The sequence below is a fragment of the Nomascus leucogenys genome, chromosome 2 (assembly GCF_006542625.1).
Source record: "Nomascus leucogenys isolate Asia chromosome 2, Asia_NLE_v1, whole genome shotgun sequence".
In the NCBI taxonomy this organism is placed as follows: Eukaryota; Metazoa; Chordata; class Mammalia; order Primates; family Hylobatidae; genus Nomascus; species Nomascus leucogenys.
Genome location: NC_044382.1, coordinates 27,206,898 through 27,229,761, shown reverse-complemented (window position 1 = coordinate 27,229,761; position 22,864 = coordinate 27,206,898). Strand labels below are relative to the sequence as shown.

The window sequence follows — 22,864 nt, the reverse complement described above, 5'->3', positions numbered from 1 at the left end:
AGGCCCCACCTCCAACATTGGGGATCACATTTCAACATGAAATTTGGAGGGGACAAATATCCAAACCATATTACCTGGTAAGTCCTTGTTTCCACATGTCTCTCGTCTTACTGCAGGGAGTGCTATTCTCTTTTGTTTGTTTTTATGGCTCCTCAAAAATCAACTTTAGACATTTCAGTTTAAAGTGTTTCTTACAAAATCTGGTCTCTAAATGCAATCCAGTCCTTTCTTCTGGTGCTCAGCCAAAGAAGCAGTGATCGATATAGACACTGGCTGCCTTGGACTGAGATGTTCTGGCAGTCTCACCAGTGTGGTGCCTTCCTTAGAGTGACTCGACTACATTTTTGCTTTACAAAATGAACTTAGAAGCAAACCTCTCGTATAAAATGTAACCCTCTCGTAGGAATCAATGAGGTAGTAGATAAGCTCTGGATGTCTGCATCAAGGCTGGGAGCATCCAGCTGTAGCCCAGCAGTAGGAAAGACAATCTGTCAAACTACATTTGATTGCTAACAGGTTAGTAACTAACAGGAAGTCATGCACTGTAGCAGGATGTACTTTTCATGGCCAAAAAGATGAATACTAATAATGATAACATTAACATGTAAGACATCCCTACTGTACACCAGGCCTTTTGTGAAGCACCTGCATAACCTCATTTGACCATCATCACATCTCTATGATACAGGAGCAGTTAATATCCCCATTTTGCCAACAAGAAAACTGGGGAATAGAAAGGTACCATACCTTCCCCAATGTCACTCAGCTAATTAGCAGCAGAGCCAGGATCTGAACACAAGAACCTAGTTCCAGAGCCCACAGTCCTCAATAAACCTGTGAAACACTGGCCTTTGCCCACCTGGTGGAAAGATCGGTGAGATGGGAAGCATGGGGTCAGTGGGCACTAGGATGGGTGTATTCAGTGAAGCCTCCTCCTGCTTACAGCACTGTCTGGCAGTGTTGACAATGGCTGGTATGGCACGGAAGCCGATGGCACCTCCTGCAGCAGTGCAGCATTGGTCTTTGTCAGTTCCTCCTTCCTCGCTCACCCGTGGCTGAGTTTCAGATGTGAGAGCCAGTGGGTGTCCTGACACAGAGATACGGTCATTGTGTGGGGCTTCTCCAGGGGTCAGCCTGCAGATAGAACTGCTTTTTTTCACCTGTATCAAAATGCTGTGTGAAATGCGGTTTTATCACGGTGTCTTTCCAGAAGGCGGGGTTTCTTTTCCTATTTGGTTTCTTGTCAGTCAAGTAGAGATGTTTGTGTTGGAGGCTCCCTGAGTGGTAAGAAAATGAGCAGCTGCTCAGAAATGTCCACCTCCTTTTCTTCTCCCTACTCTCCCTCCTTGGGTAGAAACCAGATTGACCTGAAATGTAATTTGGTTCCTTTTGCGCAGAAAGATGGAAGTCATGTGCTGTAGCAGGAAAAGCTGAAAGCCTGGGGACCGGAGCCAGAAGATCCGGGTTCCATTCCCAGTTCTGCTGACCTTGCAGTGGGACACCGGTTATTCCACGTTTCTGGGCATCTATTTCACAGAGATTGAACTGGACAATCTCTAAGTTTTCTTAGAGCTCTCAATCCTCTAAGATGGACAGATGCTGAATTCACTCAACAGTAGGGAAACAGACCTCTCCCAGCTCTGGGCATCTTAAACAGGCGTGTCCTCTCTCCCTGCAGGCATCTTGGCCATCCTCATCCCCCGCCTGGACCTGGTCATCTCCCTGGTGGGCTCCGTGAGCAGCAGCGCCCTGGCCCTCATCATCCCACCGCTCCTGGAGGTCACCACCTTCTACTCAGAGGGCATGAGCCCCCTCACCATCTTCAAGGATGCCCTGATCAGCATCCTGGGCTTCGTGGGCTTTGTGGTGGGGACCTATGAGGCTCTCTGTGAGCTGATCCAGCCAAGCAATGCTCCCATCTTCATCAATTCCACCCGTGCCTTCATATAGGGATCTGGGTTTGTCTCTGCAGCTGCCTACCCCTGCCCCGTGTGTCCCCCGTTACGTGTCCTCAGAGCCTCAGGTATGGTCCAGGCTCTGAGGAAAGTCAGGGTTGCTGTGTGGGAACCCCTCTGCCTGGCACCTGGATACCCTGGGCCAGGTACCCTGAGGGCAGGGGAGAGGTAGGGTGGCAGACACACAGAAGTGCCACTAGTGACAGGGCTGCCATCGCTCACTTGTACCTATTTACACCCAGAACTTTCCAGCTCCCCCTCATCATGCCTCCTCCTTCCTACCTGCCTGCCTCCTGCTAGTGCACCTCGCCCAACTCATTCTTACTGCACAGTTCACTTTATTTAACATTTTTAGTGTCCCCCACCTCATGTTTTCACCTTTTCTGGGCCAGGCATAGATTAACTGGGAACGCCCCCTCTTTATAAAGCTGGGCTTCTTTCTCATCTCTCTCCCAAATGTTGTATCTTGGTATTCTTCCTATTCGAGTGTCCAGGGGGTGGCTGGACCTACCTGGTCATTTGAAACAGGCCCCCCAAGCTGGAGTTTTTAATCTCGACTCTCTGGCTTGCTGTGACCCCTAAGGCAATGCTTCTCTTCCCTGGATTCCTTAATGTGGGTCACAGTACTGTATTCTTAGTTGCTTCAGCTCTTAAAACATATGAAGTGTTGCCTAAACTGAAAATATTTATCTTTTATTTAAAATCAGATTTTTGTTTTTAGACTGTCTTAGATCTGGGGCTATTACGAATCACTTCTTCTTCAGTAAATTTTGACTCAACTTCTGCTGAAAAGAAGCTCGCTCCAGGAGATGTCTGCATGGGTCCTCTGCACTCTTGGCTGAGGACTCAAAGGTTTTAATCAGGATCATCTAAAAATGTACCTCGGTGAGGAGGCACAGATTTTGCCTCCTGTTGACCAGCCTGGTTTCATACCGAAAAGACATTGAAGGACTGCAGAAATGTATGGGTGCACTGGGCCGAGGGAAGGGTGGCTGAGTGAGAGGCGTATAAAATGGGGCTGTGTGTGTGCAGGCCCATGTTTCAGCCTCAGCCCATGCCAGGTGAAAGGATCAGCAGTGCTCAGTTGCCATCGTGCTGGGACGACACCCGCTCTATTGCCACCGATGAGTAGCTGAGGTCAGTGTGCACAGAGTTTGAAATTAAGTTAATAGACTTTACAGCAGCTGGTCTGACACTACGTGCAGTGCTTGGTTGTTTACAATCAGTGGGGAATAGGGCAGAACCAAGTGCCCGGACCCACACTGCCTCTGTGGCCTGGACTTTGAAAGGAACCACTGAACACTAATTATGAGCCCTGTCTTTCCCCCAGAATGCCTCCCTGGGTTTGGCAAACAGCCTTGAGGTTGGCCCTCCTCAAGGTCAGCCTTCAGATTTGGGAACAAACTTCAGAGAAGGCAGAGGAAGCTATATTGCCTTGCTGTGGGCTGCCTCTTCTTTCCTCTTGGTGTGCGAAGTATTTCAGAAGGCCATTGGTGAATTCCCCCTCCTTAGCTGTGTATGTGTGCACATGTGTGTGTGTACGTGCGTGTGTGTGTGTGTTCCTGTGTAAGTAACAGACCAGACTCCTTTTCTCTTCTGTCCTGTCACCAGGCTCTTGTTTCACTGCAGATACAGTTCGCTCTGAAAGTTGGTTGAAGGAGAGCAGCAAAAATGTATCAGGGGTTTTGCTTCTGTATTTCACCAAAGCTCATAAGGGCTGTGACCCACCCACATGGCCCCAGTTTTTTCTGTCTCTTCTGTTCCAAAGCCAGGAGAGCTGACTTCCAGGTGCAGGGATGGGAAAGGTGGACTCTCATTGTAGTGACTCCCAACCTACCTAATAATTTGTTAACTTAGGAACATGCCATCATTGTTGACCTGTTCTTCTGTAGAAGGACGCTTTTCACCCACCCTTTCTGTTCTATGGTGGACTCTTAACAGGTGCTATGTGACCAAGAATCTAGCTGGGAGTAGCAGAGGCCCTGTCTTCTGAAGTCTCAGGCTTAGAAGTTACCAAAGTGGGCTCAGAAACTGTCATCTCCTGGTTCCAAGTTCAGGCTCTGGCAGCCCAGCCACTATCTTAGCTGTCTTCCCCAGCGGTGCTAAGAGTGGTCTCAGTGAGAAGGTAGATGCCAACTGGAAGGCCAGACCTGTGTCCTGCCCATGTCCTCCTTGGTGGACGTTTCTGTTTACTCAGAGCTGCTAGAGGCCATCCTGCCCAGCCGAGTTCTGAGATTAGGACTGTGATGTTGGGACCTGAGGACTGGATGGTAGAATACTGGGGTCCCCCAGCTCTTAGCAAGATGCAGGCTATTGCTTCCACACCTCTGGCCGTGAGAACATGGTATGTAGGAGAGTTGGCTGTAGCTTTAGGATTTCTGGAAGCCAATTTGGCATGGCCTGTTTGATCTCTGGCTTGTGCTCCTGCTACACTGACAGACTGATTGCATGGCTCTTTCAGAAGACCCAGGAAGGGCAGCTCCAGCCAGAGGACCTTCCTGGCTATGCAGGTGCACGGCTTTTAGGCATCAAGCAAAGGGTCAGCCAGTCAGTAGTAGTGGGAGGAAGCCCTTCCTCCTCTTATGCAAGCAGCTCGCAGCCAGCCCAGAATCTCTTATGCAGCCCAAAGGGCTTCTTGAGGCAGAGAACCCTCCCCGGTGTCTTCCCAGGATAAGTAGAAATATGATCACAGAGCAACGGAGCAAAGGCTTTCACGAGTGTGAGGCTGCATCTGCTGGAGCAAAGGGAAACCATGGGCTTTTCCGGCCAGGTACTCTTGAGCTCCGTGACCCTGCTCCTGTCACCCCAATTTCCCCAAGCCAGAGGTAGCTTTCTCAGAACCCCTTGGTGGTTCTCTCCTCCAAATGCTGCTGTTGGGAGCAGGCTTCCAGCTCTCAGTGGGCAGTGCACCTCCTCCTAAATGCAGACACTTGCTAGGAAGAGTGTGAGCTGGCATCTTCTGTTCACTCTGCCTAGCAGTTGTCACCATTCACAAGTGGCATTATTTATGTTGTGCTGCTGTCCAGCTGCTAAGATCCCTTCATCTGCACAAGCCCTGGCTAGATATGTGTGAATGTGTGGCATCATTTCACTTCAGCCGCCCTCTTCCATCTCTCCTCTGCAGCCAGATTCACTGGCTGATGCTCACCGTTCACTGTCTATCCCCACGAAATTTAGTTTTTTCAGTAGTCTTAAAGTGTTGATCCCAAACAAGTACATTAGAAAAATCGTGTTTCTTCTCTCTCATCTTACTTTTCACTTCTCAGATTTCTCCCTTCCTAGAACATTATCTCTGTTTAGCACTAATGTTCACCTCATATTTTTTGGAAGTGCAAAAATCTCAATTTATGTCTGTTTACAGCTCTCTGTCCTCACTGCTCACAGCAAGGGGTTCTGTATCAGTGGATTTTATTTTGTAGCTGCTGAGATGTTAAGGCAAGCCTCAGCATCTGCCCACGTTGGGTCCACAATGCTGCTTCCTCGAAGAGAAGACCCAGAGTCCAAGTGGCAGGACTTGAGGTTGGCTTCCACTCTGCCTTAGAAGTTAATTTTCCAAAGTACATTACAAATCTCTGAGGCCATTAGGGGAAAAGGAAGGGGTGTGGTTTGTATTTGAAATTACGGTGAATACTTGTAGACAGTAAGTCCAGCTGGTTGCAGGGCTATTTGCCCCGACAGCATCAGCCTGTAACATTTCTTCTCTTTCCTTTGTGCCACTGAGTCGTTCCCTGGCCAGAGGACATAAATGGTGCTGATAGGAGGTTATCAGAGTAAGGAAGGTAGGAGATATAGGTGCAGGGTGCCTGTCATTCACTGTGTTATTTGGTTTAAATCAAAGTGATTCTGGGGAAGCTATGTTCTTTCAGTGGATAACAAAATTGGTAACTCTATTGTAAAGCATGTCAATGGTATGTGAAGAAAAATCACCCAATCAGTAGGTGTTAATAACTAGACAGTACTGTGTATGTTATGTGCCTGTGTGGATGTGCACGTCCAGCATGGTATGTGTAGCGATGTGGATCATGCCGGAGTTCATAGATCCTGTTTTGGGGTTTGCACATGGATCATATGTTAAGCTTTTTCTTTTCAATAAATGAATTTTATTTTTTATTTTTGAGAGGTTGCTGTCTGTATCTTTGTTTTTTTTTTCTTTTTATACCACTCAGATCCCTTTACTAGATACTGGGTTAAATGTTTCCGGCTTATGCCACAGAGTTCATTTGGGAAAGTGGCACAAGCAGTAGACCCATCCATGGAATTAAGAGTTGCCCAAGAAGAAACGGACCAGGAATGGTTTTTTATTTTTTTTCTGTTAGACAATCCTCCCCTCCCTAAACCTCCTCCTGCTTCTCTGGAAAACTTGAGTAAGAATTTTCAGTCCTCTCCTTGCATAGCAGATGGGCCCACATGACAGCCAGTTTTATATGTGTCAACTTATAATTCAGTCAAACACTAATCCAGGTGTTGCTGTGAAGGTATTTTGTAAATGTGGTTAACATCTCTAATCAGTTGCCTTTAAGTAAAATAGGTTTTCTCAATATTGTGGGTGGGCCACATCCAATCAGTATAGAGCAAAGCTGAGGTTTCCTTGGAGAAGAAATTCTGCCTCAAGACTGCAGCATCAGCCCCTACCTACAGGCCTGCCCTATGACTCGCAGACTTGCCGGCTCACATGGTCATGGGAGCCAGTTCTTGATCTCGCTCCCTCTCAGTCTCTCTATGTGTATCTATATTCACATATGTGTGTGTGTGTGTGTGTGTGTGTATATATATGTGTGTATATATATATATATATATATATCCTACTGGCTTTGTTTCTCTGAAGAAACCTGACACAACAGGTAACAATTTTCTTGAAATGTGGAGATTAATTTCAGGACAGGACAATGGAAGAGATGACACCCCTTCCCTTCCCTTTTTGTCACTGAGTGGGAAAACACATTTAAGGCTTAAAATGTTTATTCTGTCACTCAATACATTTACCCACCCCCCAAAATACTTGAGAATTTGTTCCCACAGCAAGCATACAATCAGTTCTGTGGCAAACACTAGCCAGGTGTGCTCCAATTCAATTCTGACACCACCTGCCCGAAGATGGCATCAGATCCCACAGGATGAGGGCTCAGTCCCCAAGAGTGACACCCCCCACCACCACCACTTCCAGTGCCAATTGCAAGTACCAGGTTGTTTACCTGTGCTTCTGACTGGCTAAAAATTTTAAATCAGGGTTCCCATGACTCTGTTTTGGGGTTCGATTAATTTGCTAGAGTAGCTCATAGAACTCAGGAAAATACATTTACCAGTATCAGTTTAAAAACAGAGCCTTCAAAGAACACTCTTAAAGTATAACATTTTACCAAGAGAGGAAGGTGGGCATGCAGTCTGACTATTTTCATTGTCATTATCATTTCTGGAACAGGAAGGTCAAAGAGATTTAGCAGCTATGCCAAGCCGCCAACTAGTAGGTAGCAGCATTGGGATACACACAAAGTCTTCTGGTTCTGGAACCTGAGTGCTTCCCAAGGCGCTGGCTGCCTGTCTGTTGCAGCCTCAAGAGGGAGGTTTGCCTTGGGAATTGTCGCGAGGGTTAGAGAGAATGTTGTAAAGTGCCATATGTCATAATCACAAAGGGCTTATTAAACATTTTCTGAAATATTAGCTGACTTGTAGAAAACCGGGACTCCAAAGTACTTCTGCTTGTTGTTCTGGCTGTCCATCCATGCACTGATGTCTTGCTCACTTCCTCTGTGGAGGGCACTCCCCTCTTTTAGGTTGTCTACCTCGTGAATTTTTTATTTCTGCTCACATTTATACCTAATGGCTGTAACCCCTTCTTCCAGAAAGCCAGGGCCCTCAGGTAAGCCCATTGCATTACTACTGGAGGCATAAACCTGAGTGACAATGGACTGAATTTGGACCCTAAGCCTGGGGCTCTTTGCTGTGTAGGTTGCCTTCCTCATACTTAGCCCATTGCAGTTGTGCTGAGGAACTATGTGTGTCTTTAATGGGTATGCTTTACTAGACCCTTGGCCATTGGTCTCCTTTTTAAAAAAATGGAGTATAATTTACATGTAATTAAATTTAAATTCACCTTTTTCAAATGTGCAGTTCAATGTGTTTTGCATACAGTCATGTGACCACCATCTCAATCAAGATATAAAATGTTTCCTTTGCCCCCAGAAGGTCCCTTGTGCCCCTTTGCAATCAATCCCATCCTCACACCACTCAGCCCTTGGCAACTGCTAATCTGTTTTATCTGTCTCCAGTTTTGTCTTTTCTAGAATGTCATATAAAACCATTACATATGTAGCCCTTTGTGTCTGGTTTCTTTCACTTAACATAATCATCCTTTTTATATTCCTCCGTGTTGTTACATGTATCCGTAATTGGTTCTTTTTATTGCTGAGTAGTATCTATTGCGTGGATGAACCACAATTTGTTTATCCATTCATTAGTTGATAGTCTTTGAGGTTGTTTCAAATATTTAGCTATTATGGCTTATGTTATTTTAATGTAAATTTCTGGTAAACAGTTTAGAAACTGCCTCTTCCTTCTTCCTTTAAAACTCACTTCTAACTGCTGCTTATCAGAGTATGTTATGAGGGCAGCTTGAATCTGTGCTCCCCAGTAGCCATTCTCAAGTTTTGGACTCAAATATACTCTATATTTAATTATTAAAAAATTACTATTATGAATAAAGCTGCTATAAATACTCATGTACAGGTCTTTGTGTAGACCTATGTTTTTATTTCCCTTGGGTAAATACCTAGAGGTGAAATGATGGGGTTGTATGGGAAATGTGTGCTAACTTTTGGCAAATTATTTTCCAAAGTGGCCATTCCCTGTTGGATTCCTAATATATAACAGTTACAGTTGCTCCATATCTTCACCAATACTTAATATTGTGGTCTTTTAAATTTTAGCCCTTCTAATAGGTGTGAAGTGGCATCTCATTGCAGTTTTAATTTGCATTTCCCCAATGACTAGTGATGTTTTGCACCTCTTTACGTGCTTATTGGCCTATCTTCTTTAAGGAAGTATTTGTTCAAATATTTTGCCTCTTAAAATTCAGTCATCCACTTCTTTTGATATAGGTTTTTTATTGGGAAATAATTGTAGATTACAGGAAGATTCAAAGGCATGGGAGGGAGGTCCAGGTCCAGAGCACTCTTCAGCTGGGCTTCCCAGTGTTAACATCTTGCATAACTGTAGTACATTATTAAAACCAGGAAATTGACATTAGCACAATCCATAGAGCTGATTCAGATTTCGTTAGTTATACTCATTTGTGTGTGTGTGTTTGTGTATAGCTGTATGCAATTTTATTGTGAGTAGCTTTGTATACACCACCACCACAATCTAGATGCCTAACTGTACCGTCACCTCAAGACTCCTTTATGCTACCCCTTTATAGATACCCACTCCCTTCAGTCCCCCAAGATCCCTAACCTTCCCCAGAAGCCATGAATCTGTTCTTCATCTCTATAAGTTTATTCATGAAATTAATAATAATAATTCGATAAATTGAATTATGCCATATGTATCTTTTTGGGATTGGCTTCTTTCACTCAGTATAGTTTCCTTGATGTTCATCTAAGTTGTTGCATTTATCAATAGTTTGTTTCTTTTTATTGCTGAGTAGGGTTCCATGGTACTGATGTTTAACCATTCACTCACTGAAAGAAATGTGCAGTTTCCAGATTTGGTTATTACAAATAAAGTACTATAAATATTTGTGCAATTGTTCCTGCATGAAAATAAGTTTTAATTTCTCTGGGATATATGCCCAGAAGCACAACTGCTGAATTGTATGGTGATATGGTTTGGCTCAAATCTCATCTTGAATTTCCACATGTTGTGGGAGGAACCCGGTGGGAGGTGACTGATTTGTGGGGGCAGGTCTTTCCTGCGCTGTTCTTGTGATAGTGAATAAGTTCACGAGATCTGATGGTTTTAAAAAGGGGAGTCTCCCTGCACAAACTCTTTCTCTGTTTGCCTGCCACCATCCGCTTAAGATGTGACCTGCTCCTCCTTGCCTTCTGCCATGATTGTGAGGCCTCCTCAGCTATGTGGAACTGTAAATCCAATTAAACCTCTTTCTTTTGTAAATTGCCCAGTCTCTGGTATGTCTGGTATGTCTTTATCAGCAGCGTGAAAACGGACTAATACATATGGTAAGCCCATTATTCGTTTTAAAAGGGACTTCTAAACCATTTCCAGAGTGACTACCATTTTACTACTCCAGCAACAATGTATAAGTGATCTATTTCCTCTGCAACTTTGCCAGCCTTTGGTGTTATCGCTATTTGTGGTGTGTGTTTGTTTTTTGAGACAGAGTCTCACTCTGTCACCCAGGCTGGAGTGCAGTGGCACCATCTCAGCTCACTGCAACCCCTGCCTCCTGGGTTCAAGTGATTCTCCTGTCTCAGCCTCTCGAGTAGCTGGGACTACAGATGCGTGCCACCATGCCCAGCTGATTTTTGTACGTTTAGTAGAGAGGGGGCTTTGCCATGTTGTTCAGGCTGGTCTTGAACTCCTGACCTCAGGTGATCCTTCCCAACACTATTTGTTACTTTAACCATTTATCAGATCCTGTGTTTTGTTAGATTTATACTGAAGTATTTAATTTTCTTTGGAGCAATTATAAATGGTATTTTTTTATTCCAGTTTCTGTGTGTCCATTGGTAGTATATAGAAATATAACTGATTTGTGTATTTTAATCTTGTATCCTGTGACCTTTCTGTACTCAATAATTCTGTGAGTTTTTGGTTAGATTTCTTGAGATTTTCTATTTAGACAACCATGTTGTCTGCAAATAGAGATAGATGTATTTCTTCTTTTCCAGTGTGTGTATCTCTTTTCTTTCTTTCTTTTTTTTTTTTGTCATATTGCAATGGTTCAAATTTCCAGTTTAAAACAAGTGGTGAGAGTGAACATCCTAGTCCTGTCCCTGATCTTGTAGGGAAAGCATTCAGTCTTTCACTTTAAGTATGATGTAAGTAGTATAATTTTTATAGAAGTTCCCCTCTATTCCTATACCGAGATATTTAAAAATCATGAATGAGTACTGAATTTTGTCAAATGCTTTTTCTGTATCTGATATGATCATGTAGTTTTTCTTTTTTCACCTTTTGATATGGTGGATTCCATTGATTGATTTTTGAATATTGAACTGGCCTTGCTTACTTGGAATAAATCCTACTTGATCATTGTATACTATTCTTTATATTGTTAGATTGCCTTTCATTTTTCACTCACCCTGATATTTACTCTGACAGATGTAGAATCCAGAATAGTGCCTTTTTAGAAATGAGCAAAGCCATATGCATAACTTCTATTTTTGGAATAAGTGTACTTTTGCCCCAGGCTGGATTTCCAGCTGCTCTGGTGCTACAGAAAGGCTGCATGGGTTTCTTTAGGACAGAGTTTCTTAACCTCACTATTATTGCCATTTGGGGCTGCAGAATTCTTTGTTGAGGGGCTTTTCTGTGCATTGTAGGATGTTTAGCAGCATCCTGGGCCTCTGCCCACTAGATGTAAGTTGTACCCTGCAAGTTGTGAAAACTAAAAATGTCTCCAGAATTGCCAAATATCCCTTTGGCTGGAGTGGGGGATGGGGTGGAAATTTCCCACCTCAGCTGCCAGGAACCAATGCCTGAGAACATTTAGCTCCCACCTACCTTTAGCTGGAGGGATGTCCTTTTTTTTTTTTTTTTTTTTTTCTTTTTTTGAGACGCAGTCTTGCTGTAATCCCCCAGGCTGGAGTACAATGGCGCAATCTCGGCTCACTGCAACCTCCACCTCCCGGGTTCAAGTGATTCTCTGCCTCAGCCTCCCAAGTAGCTGGGATTACAGGCGCCTGCCACCACGCCTGGCTAATTTTTTTTTTTTTTTTTTTTTTTTGAGACGGAGTCTCGCTCTGTCGCCCAGGCTGGAGTGCAGTGGCGCAATCTCGGCTCACTGCAAGCTCTGCCTCCCGGGTTCACGCCATTCTCCTGTCTCAGCCTCTCCGAGTAGCTGGGACTACAGGCGCCCACCACCACGCCCGGCTAATTTTTTGTATTTTTAGTAGAGACGGGGTTTCACCGTGGTTTCGATCTGACCTCGTGATCCGCCCGCCTCAGCCTCCCAAAGTGCTGGGATTACAAGCGTGAGCCACCGCGCCCGGCCACCTGGCTAATTTTTGTATTTTTAGTAGAGACGGGGTTTCACCATGTTGGCCAGGCTGGTCTCGAACTCCTGACCTCAGGTGGTCCACCCACCTCGGCCTCCCAAAGTGCTGGGATTACAGGCATGAGCCACTGCGCCCAGCCGGGGGGTGGGAATGTCCTTTTATTATGGCCATGGAACAAAGGAAAGTGTGTCAATATGGATACTACACAAAGAGCTGCTTTTTCAGTAGTAATGGTAAAATATCTCTAACATCTCCTGAATATTCACTGTACCAACTACGCTAAGCGCTTTATGTATATTGTCTCCTTTAATACTCAAATCCAGTGAAGGAAAGTGCTGGTAATATCCCCACTTTGCAAACTAGGCATAAAAGCTTAAATGACTTGCCCAAGATCACGTTTCCAAAGTGGTGAAGCTAGGTCTGTCTGACATCAAACCTCATGTCCTTGCTGCTGGAATCTTCTCCCCTGCCAATTGATTCCTTCATTCCTTACCTCACCTCCTTCAGTGAGCACAGCACATTTCCAAGCCTGTCTTTTGACTCCAGCCTGCTTTGCACCCTGCCCTCCATAAGTCACTCCCGGCCGTCAGAACTACCCACCATTGCCCAAATATTTAAAACCTCTAGGCCTTCCCTTTGGGATTTTCCCTTAGCCTAGCTGACCCTCCTTTCTGTGCTAAATTGGAAGCTCTGCTTTAAGACCCAGCTCAGATGGCTGGGCCCCTGTGGACCTTCCCTGGCCAGTTCAGTTAGAACTTAAAACTCCCTCAGCAATGCTGTCACCTCCCTCCTCTGGTTATCCTCATACCTGCCTGTGCTGGAGACATGTGACTGCTCGGCCACTTTCACCAGATTGTGAGCTGCCTGAGGGCACTGATCAATCAGATGAAATCTACTCCCACTCTGCCCTTGGGGGCTAATTATGTATCTGAAATCTTTGATTACTAAATTCAGTGTAGTCTCCTTCTGTAGCGAATAGTGCCCTGGCCTGGTAAGGAGGTGGCATCACTATATTGTCAGCTTTGTGTCAATCTAACCAGGTACTTTTCTTGGTTGGACCCTTTGGATTCATTGAGGAATTTTCAGAAAAGTTTTAAAATTGTCTTTTTGCAGCTGGATGCCTGAGAAAGTTCCTGCTTTACATTCAGTGAAACAGCCAGTGCCCCTCTTCTAGAAGCAGTCAGAGGCTGCCCGAGGGTTTCCAAAGCCTGTCCTTAGACACCGCACCACAGGTGATGGATCAGCACCTGGGTCTGGCGCCCTAGCAGGCTGGCATTGCACCAGTGTTTCAAGTCGTGCAAAGAGGTTGAGTTGACTGTTCTATACTGGACCAGCTGCGGGCCCTGGGCACGTCACTCCATGCCTTAAAACTCTGCCTGCTGGGTCTTTTTTGCCCTCTAGCTCTTTTAGAATCTTCGTACATAATCTTCAGTCCAATAGAGGTCGTTTTCCCCACAAGGCCTTTGGCTCTGCCCTTCCTTATCCCCAGATACTCACTTTTTGAGGGTTCTAGCCCAGACCTCATGCCTGCCTCGGAGATCCCATTTGCCTCCCTCTAGAGCACTGCCCTGATGCCTGGAAAATATATGTGCCCTTCCTGTAAAGGCTTGAAAACCACCCCTGTGACAACAACTGTGCAAGCCCTCCCTCATCCGCCAGCCCCTGAAGGAAGTTTCCCAATTCTCCTGTTTCCCAATTCTTACACCGTTTCTCCTGGCCAGTCCCAGCTGTGTTTCCTTCTCCAATAGCAAGGCCTCGTCTGGCTCCTGAAACCACGCCTCACAGCAGGGCAGCAAGTCCCCACCCTGCCCCTCCCTTCTGGCCTGCTCCTCTAGTGATGCTCAAGGTTGCTGCGCCACTCTTAAGGTCCAGCCCCAAAAGTGGATGTAGGGCTTCGGGAGAGGCCTGGGGTTGAGCCCTAAGGTGAGCAGACCCCCACCTCCCCAAATCTGGGCACGGTTGCTCTGTGCCACCTAGAAATTAGCATGGCCTTCTCTTGGCTTGTTCTGAACTCAGCCTGCTCTGTTGCACTTGCTGCTGCTCATTAGTCCCCTGTATTTGTAATTTATTTCGCGAACCCAAATGTAAGGTGCGCCTCCCAAGTCAGGCTGACCTGGATTGGAATCCTGGCCCTGTCACTCATGAACTCTGTGACTTACCTTATTTAAGTTACTAACATAAATTACGGGTCCCTCAGTTTATCTGTGCCTCGGTTTCTCCATTTTTAAAGGATGGTAGTACCTATCTCATTAGGGTGTTTTTGTTGTTGTTGTTGTTGTTTTTGTTGTTTTGAGACAAAGTCTTGCTCTGTCACCCGGGCTGGACTGCAGTGGCATGATCTCAGCTCACTGCAACCTCCATCTCCTGGGTTCAAGTGATTCTCTTGCCTCAGCCTCCTGAGTAGCTGGGATTACAGGCACACGCCACCATGCCCAGCTAGTTTTTGTATTTTTAGTAGAGACGGGGTTTCACCATGTTGGCCAGGCTGGTCTCAAACTCCTGACCTCAGGTGATCCAACCACCTCGGCCTCCCAAAGTGCTGGGATTACAGGTGGGAGCCACTGCGCCTGGCCCCTCATTAGGTTTTTGTGAGAATTAAGTGAGATAAGACGCTGAGTGCTTGCACAGCACCTGGCATAGCAAATGCTCAGTAAAAGGAGGCAGTAGAGGTGGTGGCTGATTGTAGTGATGGTCATGATGGTGAACTGCAAATCTGCCTGAGCCCCAGTGGTTTAGGATGCCGGGATTTACCTGAAAACCTTTAGGCCTCCCCGCAGGCCCAGTAAACTGGTCCTTTATCCCAGAGAGCCCTCTGGTGGCTAATCTGTGAAGGCGCAGGCTGCGGAAGAAAAGGAGAAGGCGGGGCCTGGTGGGGAGAGGATGGAGGTGGGCTGGTTAAGAAGGCGTTCCCCATCCAGGAGAATGGGAGGCAGGGAGGTGCTGTGTGGACATCCCCAGACCGGGTGTCGGACCTGCGTTGGGGTCTTGCCCCTGGAATTCCGGCTGTGAGACCTCAGACAAACCCTTTCTCTATGGGCCTTAGCATGTGAAACATCAGGAATGAGAAGGACCAGGTCATTGTTTCCCAAAGATGAACGGGGGGCCCCTGACAGTCGTTTTTTAATCTGAATAGTTACATGTTTTCATGGTATCAGGAAGAAATACTCTCAAATCCTTTAATGTAGAGATATTATTGTTTAGAGATGAATAGAGAATATTTTGTAAACATTGAGATATATATTTTAAGTATTAAATAATAGTACAAGTTGTATTCTATCAGGGCAAAAATTGTGAAAGTGATAAGCAAAACAACAGAAATTTGGGCAACACTGGACAATTTGTGATCTCCTGCAGAGTCCTGATAAATCAATCCTATCTGTATCCTATCTGTCCTTTTTTGTTTTTTGAGACAGCGTCTTGCTCTGTCGCCCAGGCTGGAGTGCAGTGGCACAATCCTGGCTTACTGCAGCCTCCGCCTCCTGGGTTCAAGGGATTCTCCTGCCTCAGCCTCCTGAGTAGCTGGGACTACAGCCGCCCACCACCACACCCGGCTCATTTGTGTACTTTTAGTAGAGATGTGGTTTCCCCATGTTGGCCAGGCTGGTTTTGAACTCCTGACCTCAGGTGATCTGCCCACCTTGGCCTCCCAAAGTGCTGGGATTACAGGTGTGAGCCACACACCCGGCCTAGTATTATTTCCTATCATACTGGCCACCATTTATTGTTTATGCTTTAATAAACTTTCTATTTACATGTATTTCTCATGACAATATGAGATAGCTATTATTCCCATATTATTTACTATCTTCATTTTACTGAGGAATGAGAGGCCTAACTGAACTTTGACAAAAGAGCAAAGGCACCACGATGGAGCAAACAGCCTTTTCAGCAAATGGTGCTGGACAGCTGGACAGCCACATGCAAACAAAATGAATCTAGACACAGTTCTTACATCCTTCACAAAAAGTAACTTAAAGTGGACCATAGACCTAAATGTAAAATGCAAAACTATAAAACTCCTAGATGATAACATAGGAGAAAACCTAGAGACCTTCAGTTTAGCAATGACTTTTTAAATAAAACACCGAAGGCATTCTGTATAAAAGAAATAATTGATAAACTGGACTTCCTTAAAATTAAAAACCAGTAGGGTGGGTGCGGTGGCTCATGCCTGTAATCTCAGCACTTTGGGAGGCAGAGGCAGGTGGATCACCTGAGGTCAGGAGTTCAAGACCAGCCTGGCCAACATGGTGAAACCCTGCCTCTACCAAAAATATAAGAATTAGCTGGGTGTGGTGGTGGGCACCTGTAATCCCAGCTACTCAGGAGGCTGAGGCGGGAGAATTGCTTGAACCCAGGAGGCAGAGGTTGCAGTAAGTCGAGATTGCGCCACTGCATTTCAGCCTGGGCAACAGAATGTGACTCTGTCTCAAAAAAAAAAAAAAAAAAATTAAAAACCTATGCTTTGTAAAAGACAGTGTCAAGAAGACAAGGCACAGACTGAGAAAATATTTTCAAAGGCATATCTGATAAAATACTGTTTTCTAAAATATATAAAGAACTCTTAATACTCAACATTGAGAAAACAAACCAATTTAAAAATGAGCCAAACATCTTAACAGCCACGTCACTAAAGCAGATCTATAGATTTAAAAAAAAAAAGCATATGAAAAGATGCTCCACATCATGTCATCAGGGGAATGCAAAATTAAGACAACAGTGAGATACCGCACCACACACCGATTAGAAAGGTTGAAATCCAGAACACAGACACCACCAAATGCTGGTGAGAATGTGGAGCAAAAGGAGCTCTCATTCACTGCTGGTGGGGCCGTGGAATGGTTCAGCCACTCTGGAAGACTGTTTGCCAGTATTTACCCAGAGGTGTCGGAAACCTATATCCACATAAAACCTGCACACAGATGTTTAGAGCAGTTGTATTCATAGTTGCCAAAACTTGGAAGCAACCAAGATGTCCTTGAGAAGGTGAATGGGTAAATAAACTGTAGTACATCCAGACAGTGGAGTAGTATTTGGCACTAAAAAGAAATGAACTATCAAGTCCTGAAAAGATATGGAGGAATCTTAAATGCACATTACTAAGTAAAAGAAGCAAGTTTGAAAAAGCTATATATCATATGATTCCAACCATATGACATGCTGGAAAACTATGGAGACAGCAATAAGTTTCGTGGTTGCCAGGGGTTGGGGGCAGGAGGGAAGAGTAGGCAGAGCACAGAGGATTTTTAGGGCAGTGAAACTATCTTCAAGAGCCTGTAATACTGGATACATGTTATACATTTGTCCAAACCCACAGAATGTGCAACAACAAGAGGGAACCCTCATGTAAACTGTGGACTGTAGGTGATAATGACCCATCAATGGAGAGTTGTCAGTTGCAACAACTATACCATTCTGGTGGGGGATGTTAATAACGAGGGAGGCTGTGCATGGGAGAGAAGGCCTATCGCTGTGCCTTCCATTCAATTTTGCTATGAGCTGTAAAACTGCTCTAAAAATTATCTTTGAAAAATGAGAGGCCAAGTCATATCTGCTTAAGGCCACATAATTAGTGTGTGACAGAGCTGGGCTTGGAACCAAGCCTGTCCAACCTCAGAGCCACCGCCTGCGTGGTGTCTCCCATGGGTGTGCCTTCTTTGCCCAGCTGGATTGGGAACTTGAAGGCAGGGACTGGGCTTTCCTGACTCAGCGTCGTCATGGTTGCCTGGTGAAGTCACATTTAGCTGGCGACTAAGGGTGCGCTGTAGAGTGAAAGGGGCCGGGCGGAGACCAAACTACACCGGTCGTGGTCAAGAGATCTTTATTGGAGGTATCGAGCGGCACCACGCAAGGAGAAGGAAGAGAAGAGAGAAAGGGCTGCTGGTGTGCTGGGTTTTATATCCCTTGGGCCTATGTGGATTGGGCTAGGGGCGGGCCCAAGGGAAGGCGGGAGATGCTTCTTTCTGATTGGCCCTCCTTTGGCAGTTTCAGACAGTGCCCGGTCAAGGAGGGGAGAAGAACCCGGAACCGGCCCCATCTTAAGGTACGGCGCCATTTTAAGGTACCCCATGTTACCTAACATTCCTCCCTTTTTGTTTTCTTAAATGGGGGAAATGGGCGTCGTGGTTCATCTGGCTGCGTCCTGCTGAGTGGGGGCGCTGTGGGGAGGGGGCACAGGGAGAACTGTCAGGGTTGTGCATGGGGTAATGTTCCTCGTAGGTATAGATCCTCCAGTGCCGTGAGCCAGTTGAGGGGCAGGGATGGGTTGGCGATGAGCCAGCTGTCGGCACGGAGATCATTGAGAAATTTGTGGAATCGGTTGGCGGTTGTCATGACTGGCTTGGGTTAGCAGGTTGTGAGCCCGTCTGTGGAATCTGTCCCGTCCTCTCTGGTGGCTAAAAGTTGGTAGTTTCTGAGGAGAAGCTGGTTAAGTGTTTGGTTAGATATGGAAGAGAAACTTAATGAGGCAGGGGAGTAGTGCGCAGAAAGCTAGGATACCCATTGGGGGCCTAAAAAGGGAAGGAGCCAAGCTAAGAGGGGGGTTTTGAGGGTTTCCCAAAGGGAGGGAGTAGTGCTAGCATTCATTAGTTTACGTTTTATCTGATGTAGGTTTTAATGCTAGGTTCGATCACTTGAGACTCATTAATGTAATAACAACAGTTCTCCTGTAAGAAGATGCAAATACTGCCTTTTTCGGCTGTGAGTAGGTCGATGGCGCAGCGGTTTTGAAGGGTGACACCAGCTAGATATGTGATTTGTTGTTGGAGGGCGGCTAGAGACTGAGCCGTTTCCTTAATGGCTGTCTGCATCTCGGTTTGGAAATCTGAAAATTGGGATACACTGTATCCTAAAGAGGTGGCTCCTAGTCCTGTACCTATGAGAGAGATTGTTAGAGAGATTCCAAGCATGATAGGTAGGAAGATTGCTCTTTTTTTCCGACGGTCCTCAGGAGAGTTGGGTTTAGGGTGATTAAACTGATAGGCTTGAAGGCCTTCAGAGAAGGAAAGCAATGCGAGTTGAGGGACTAGTGTGGTGGGTATGCAGGGGCCAGGGATAGAGGAATTAATGGCCGTTACACCAAAAAAAAAAAAAGGCTGTCTGGAGCTGGAAAGTTGGGGGGGGGGGGGTGACAGTTTGTTTGCATGTTACATTGTGGGGCAATGGGGGGTGGTAGCTGGTGTTGTAACAGGTAGGAATAGGGACGCTGAGGTTGGCAAGGAGGGGGACATGGGAGATTACAAAGCCGGTGGTCGGTGGGGAGGAGTTGCTTGTGTTTATGGAGCTAGATAGTGGAACCGCAGCAAGAGGGGGTTTGTTGATGTTTGCGTGTAAGAAACAATCAGAAATAGGGACCTGAGAGGTGTTGTGTTAATTTTGGCTAGAACCTGTTGGGAGTCAGTTTTTAGGGTACGGGTGATGGTTATAGTTTGTGCTGGATAAGACCAGGCGTTGCTTGGGTATATTCCCCCTGTGGCTGCCTGGCCCCAGATTGCGTTGGCTGGGTCGGTGATGTGAATTGCTCGAGATGAGGCATTGTTTTGATGACATAATATATGAATGGGGTCTGTCTGTCTGGTTTTTTTTGGTGATTTAATTCATAACACAGCTGGTCCAGGGACACCCATAGTTTTGGGGCCATTCAGTTTTACAGGCGCTGCAGGATTGTTGGTGTGGGACTGTTGGCGGAGGAGGGTCCGTAGAAGAAGATGTAAGAGGCGGAGAGCCAGAAGAGCAGGCTCGGAGCAGGCATGAGGGCGGCAGCTTACGCCTTAGGAATAGTAGGAAGGGAGGGTGTTTTAGAAATGTGAACTTTGAGAGGGTTGTGGGGTACGGGCATGCCTGGCTTTAGAGGGGTTTGTGGGTTCGTGTTTAAGGAGAGACAGGCAGGAGGGTGGCGGGATTGAGGGGTGCACATGTTTGGAAAGTTACAGCGGAATCGTGCAGGAAGGAAACTAGGAGAGACAGTACGTGGCAAGGGGGAAGGGTTTGTAGACTTTTGTAGGTCAGGAGTTCCTTGAGTTGATGGGGGGAGGTAATGACAACAGCTGCCCTAAACATTAATTTCTTTGACTCTTGAAGTAGTAGGTAGGCTGCAGCCAGGGCCCGAAGGCAGGGGGCCCACCCTCACACGGTGGGGTCTAGTCGCCGGCAGGGGTGCAGAGCCTCCCATGGTGAGAGAGGAAGGGGTATATGTATATGGCGGCTGGCTGAACAGGGCGTCCCCTATTAGCCGATGGCCGAGTTGTGAGTCAGAACCTTTGGGCCGGTCGTCACCGAAACGAAAGAACTGATGGGCCTCTGTAAGGCCGAGGGCCGTGGGTTACCTGGTACCAGGATTTTTTGAGCGAGAGAAGGGAGGAAACCCAGGCCGGATGAGTGAGGAGGGAAAGGAGAAAACTCAGTTCCCTGCAGGCCGAGTTCGCTCTCAGAATTGTTTGGATAGGTGTGCAACTGCCACAAAGGTGGGTCTGTGCATCTGACCCAGGACTCCAAGAGCCAAGCCATTGTGCTCATGTACATATAGAATGAAAGGTTGTTGTAAGTCTGGAAGATGTAGGGCTGGGGCTTTGAGTAGTGCCTGTTGGAGTGGCAGGAAGGGCTGCTTGACTGTGGCCTCTACAGGCTCGGATGGGGTACCTTGGGAGAGATCATATAGGGGCTTTGCTAATAAAGAGTAGTTGGGGATCCAAGTTCTAAAGTAGCCTGCTAGTCCTAAGAAGGAAAGTATCTCTTGTTTGGTTTTTGGGATGGGAAGACTTCTAATGAAGCACTTTCGGTCTAGGGTGATGGCCTTTGAGTCATGGGCAAGGAGGACTCCTAGATAGGTTACTTGAGTGAGGGAGAGCTGGACCTTTTGGGGGGATACTCGGTAGCCTCAGTCAGCAAGGAAGTTGAGAAGAGAGGTGGTGTCAGTTTGTGAGACAGTTAGAGAGGGACTGCATAGGAGGAGGTCATTAACGTATTGTAGGAGGGTGGACTGGGGAAAGTGTAATTTTTGTAGGTCTGAGGCAAGAGTTTGACCAAAGATGTGGGGGCTATCTCTGAACCCTTGGGGAAGCACTATCCACGTGAGCTGTTGTGCCAAGTGAAGGCGAACAGGTCTTGTGACTGAGGGGAGAGGGGAATGGTGAAAAAGGCATCTTTAAGATCTATGACTGAGAAATGTGTGGCACTAGGAGGAATAGAGGATAAGAGCTGAGGTCTTGGATGAGGCAGAACGTACCATTGGGTTTTTTTAGGGGTGTTAAATGGAGAATGGGTTGGCCTGAGGAACCCTTTTCTTAAGAGGTCTAAAATAATTGGTTGTAATCCTTTCAGGCTGGAGACGGGGAGAGGATATTGGGGTTGGCTGGGGAAGTGATGTGGGTTTTTAAGGATGCTGGCTGGGAGCGAATCTGTGGAACTCGCCACCAAGGCAATGAGTGAGGTGGATTGCGGGAGGGTGATTGGGTTGAAGGTGATGGAGGTAAAGGTGATGGGACATCCATCCACTGTTAAAGAGACCCTGGGCTCCTGTGTGGTGATGATTAGTGTCGGGAAGGAAGTCCTAAGGCCCCGTCAGTCTTGAATGGCCAATCCTAGAAGATCGGGAGTTGGGATGGTGGTCGGCCTGGCCCCCCTTCGGGAGCCGGGGCAGTCTACGCCCCAATGGCCAGATTGGTGGCATTTAGGACATGGCCAGTTGGGGGGCCTGGGATTTGGGCACTCTCAGATCCAGTGCCCTTCCTTTCTGCATTTGAAACAGGGCCCTGGGGGCTGACGTTGGGATGGATGGGCAGACGACAACTTATGGCTGTTTGATCGAGGGGAGGCTTGAAGGGCTTGTGCCAGTAACTGGTACTTTTGCCTCTTTGCCTTCTCATCTCGATTGTGATACACCTTAAATGCCGTCGCTAAGATCTTGGTTTGAGGGGTGAGGGGGTCTTTGTCCAGTTTTTTTTAGTTTACCTTTGATATCAGGAAAACTCTGAGCAAAAAAATGGGACATGAGGAGTTGCCTACTGTCTGGGGTTTCAGGATCTATGTTGGTGTATTGTTGGAGTGCCTGTGTAAGGCCGTCTAGAAAAGCGGACGGGTTTTCATTTTTATCTTGTATGACTTCATGAAGTTTTTCAAAGTTAACTGCCTTTTGAGCTGCCCTCCGTAGACCGGCTATGATTCAAGTAGCGAAATGGTCTTGGGCTGCCCAGTTGGGCTCATGCTCAGGTACTGCCTGCGCTCCTAGCGGTAGGGCTGGGGTTGTTTGATGAACCTCATCTGCATAAATTTGAGCTTGTTCCTAGACTCGCCTACGCTTCTCGGGGAGGAGGGTGTTAGAGAGAATCATATAGATGTCATGGAAGGTAAGGCTATAGGCTTGGATGAGGTATTGGAATTCTTTGATATATAAAGCAGAATTGGAAGTGTAGGAGCCTAGGCGTTTTTCTATTTGTGATAAGTGAGCCATAGAAAAGGGGACATGGACTCGGACAATACCTTCAGCTCCTGCCACCTCTCTAAGGGGGCAAGGCGGGGGGTGTGACTTTGAGCGACTGGTGGGGGGGCTGAAGGCCGGGGCTGACAGGATAGGCAGTTGAGGGCGTGGGGGGGGGGGCAGCGGGAGGCTGGGCAACTTCCGGTTGGGTGGCGGCCAGAGGGTGCGGCGGAGGGTGGTGGTATGGGGGCGGTTCGTCGGCTGGGTCGAAGTCAGGGGCAGAGGGAGAGGTTGGCGGTTTAAGAGCGGCAAGGAGCTGC

The 22,864-nt window shown here is 46.6% G+C and overlaps 1 protein-coding gene across 13 annotated transcripts in view; it reads left to right on the top strand.

Annotated features, from left to right (window-relative positions):
• Positions 1-22,864, top strand: part of SLC36A1 (solute carrier family 36 member 1) — a 210,965-nt gene that overhangs the window by 165,226 nt on the left and 22,875 nt on the right. For 12 of the 13 annotated variants that reach the window (XM_030826348.1, XM_030826342.1, XM_030826298.1 and 9 more), the window contains one exon: positions 1,679-6,072. The exons of the other annotated variant lie outside the window; for it this stretch is intronic. In XM_030826348.1, coding sequence (XP_030682208.1) covers positions 1,679-1,950 — 272 coding nt within the window. In that variant the 3' untranslated portion in view covers positions 1,951-6,072. Of the gene's footprint in view, positions 1-1,678; positions 6,073-22,864 lie in introns of those variants that run through there. 13 annotated transcript variants of the gene reach the window in all.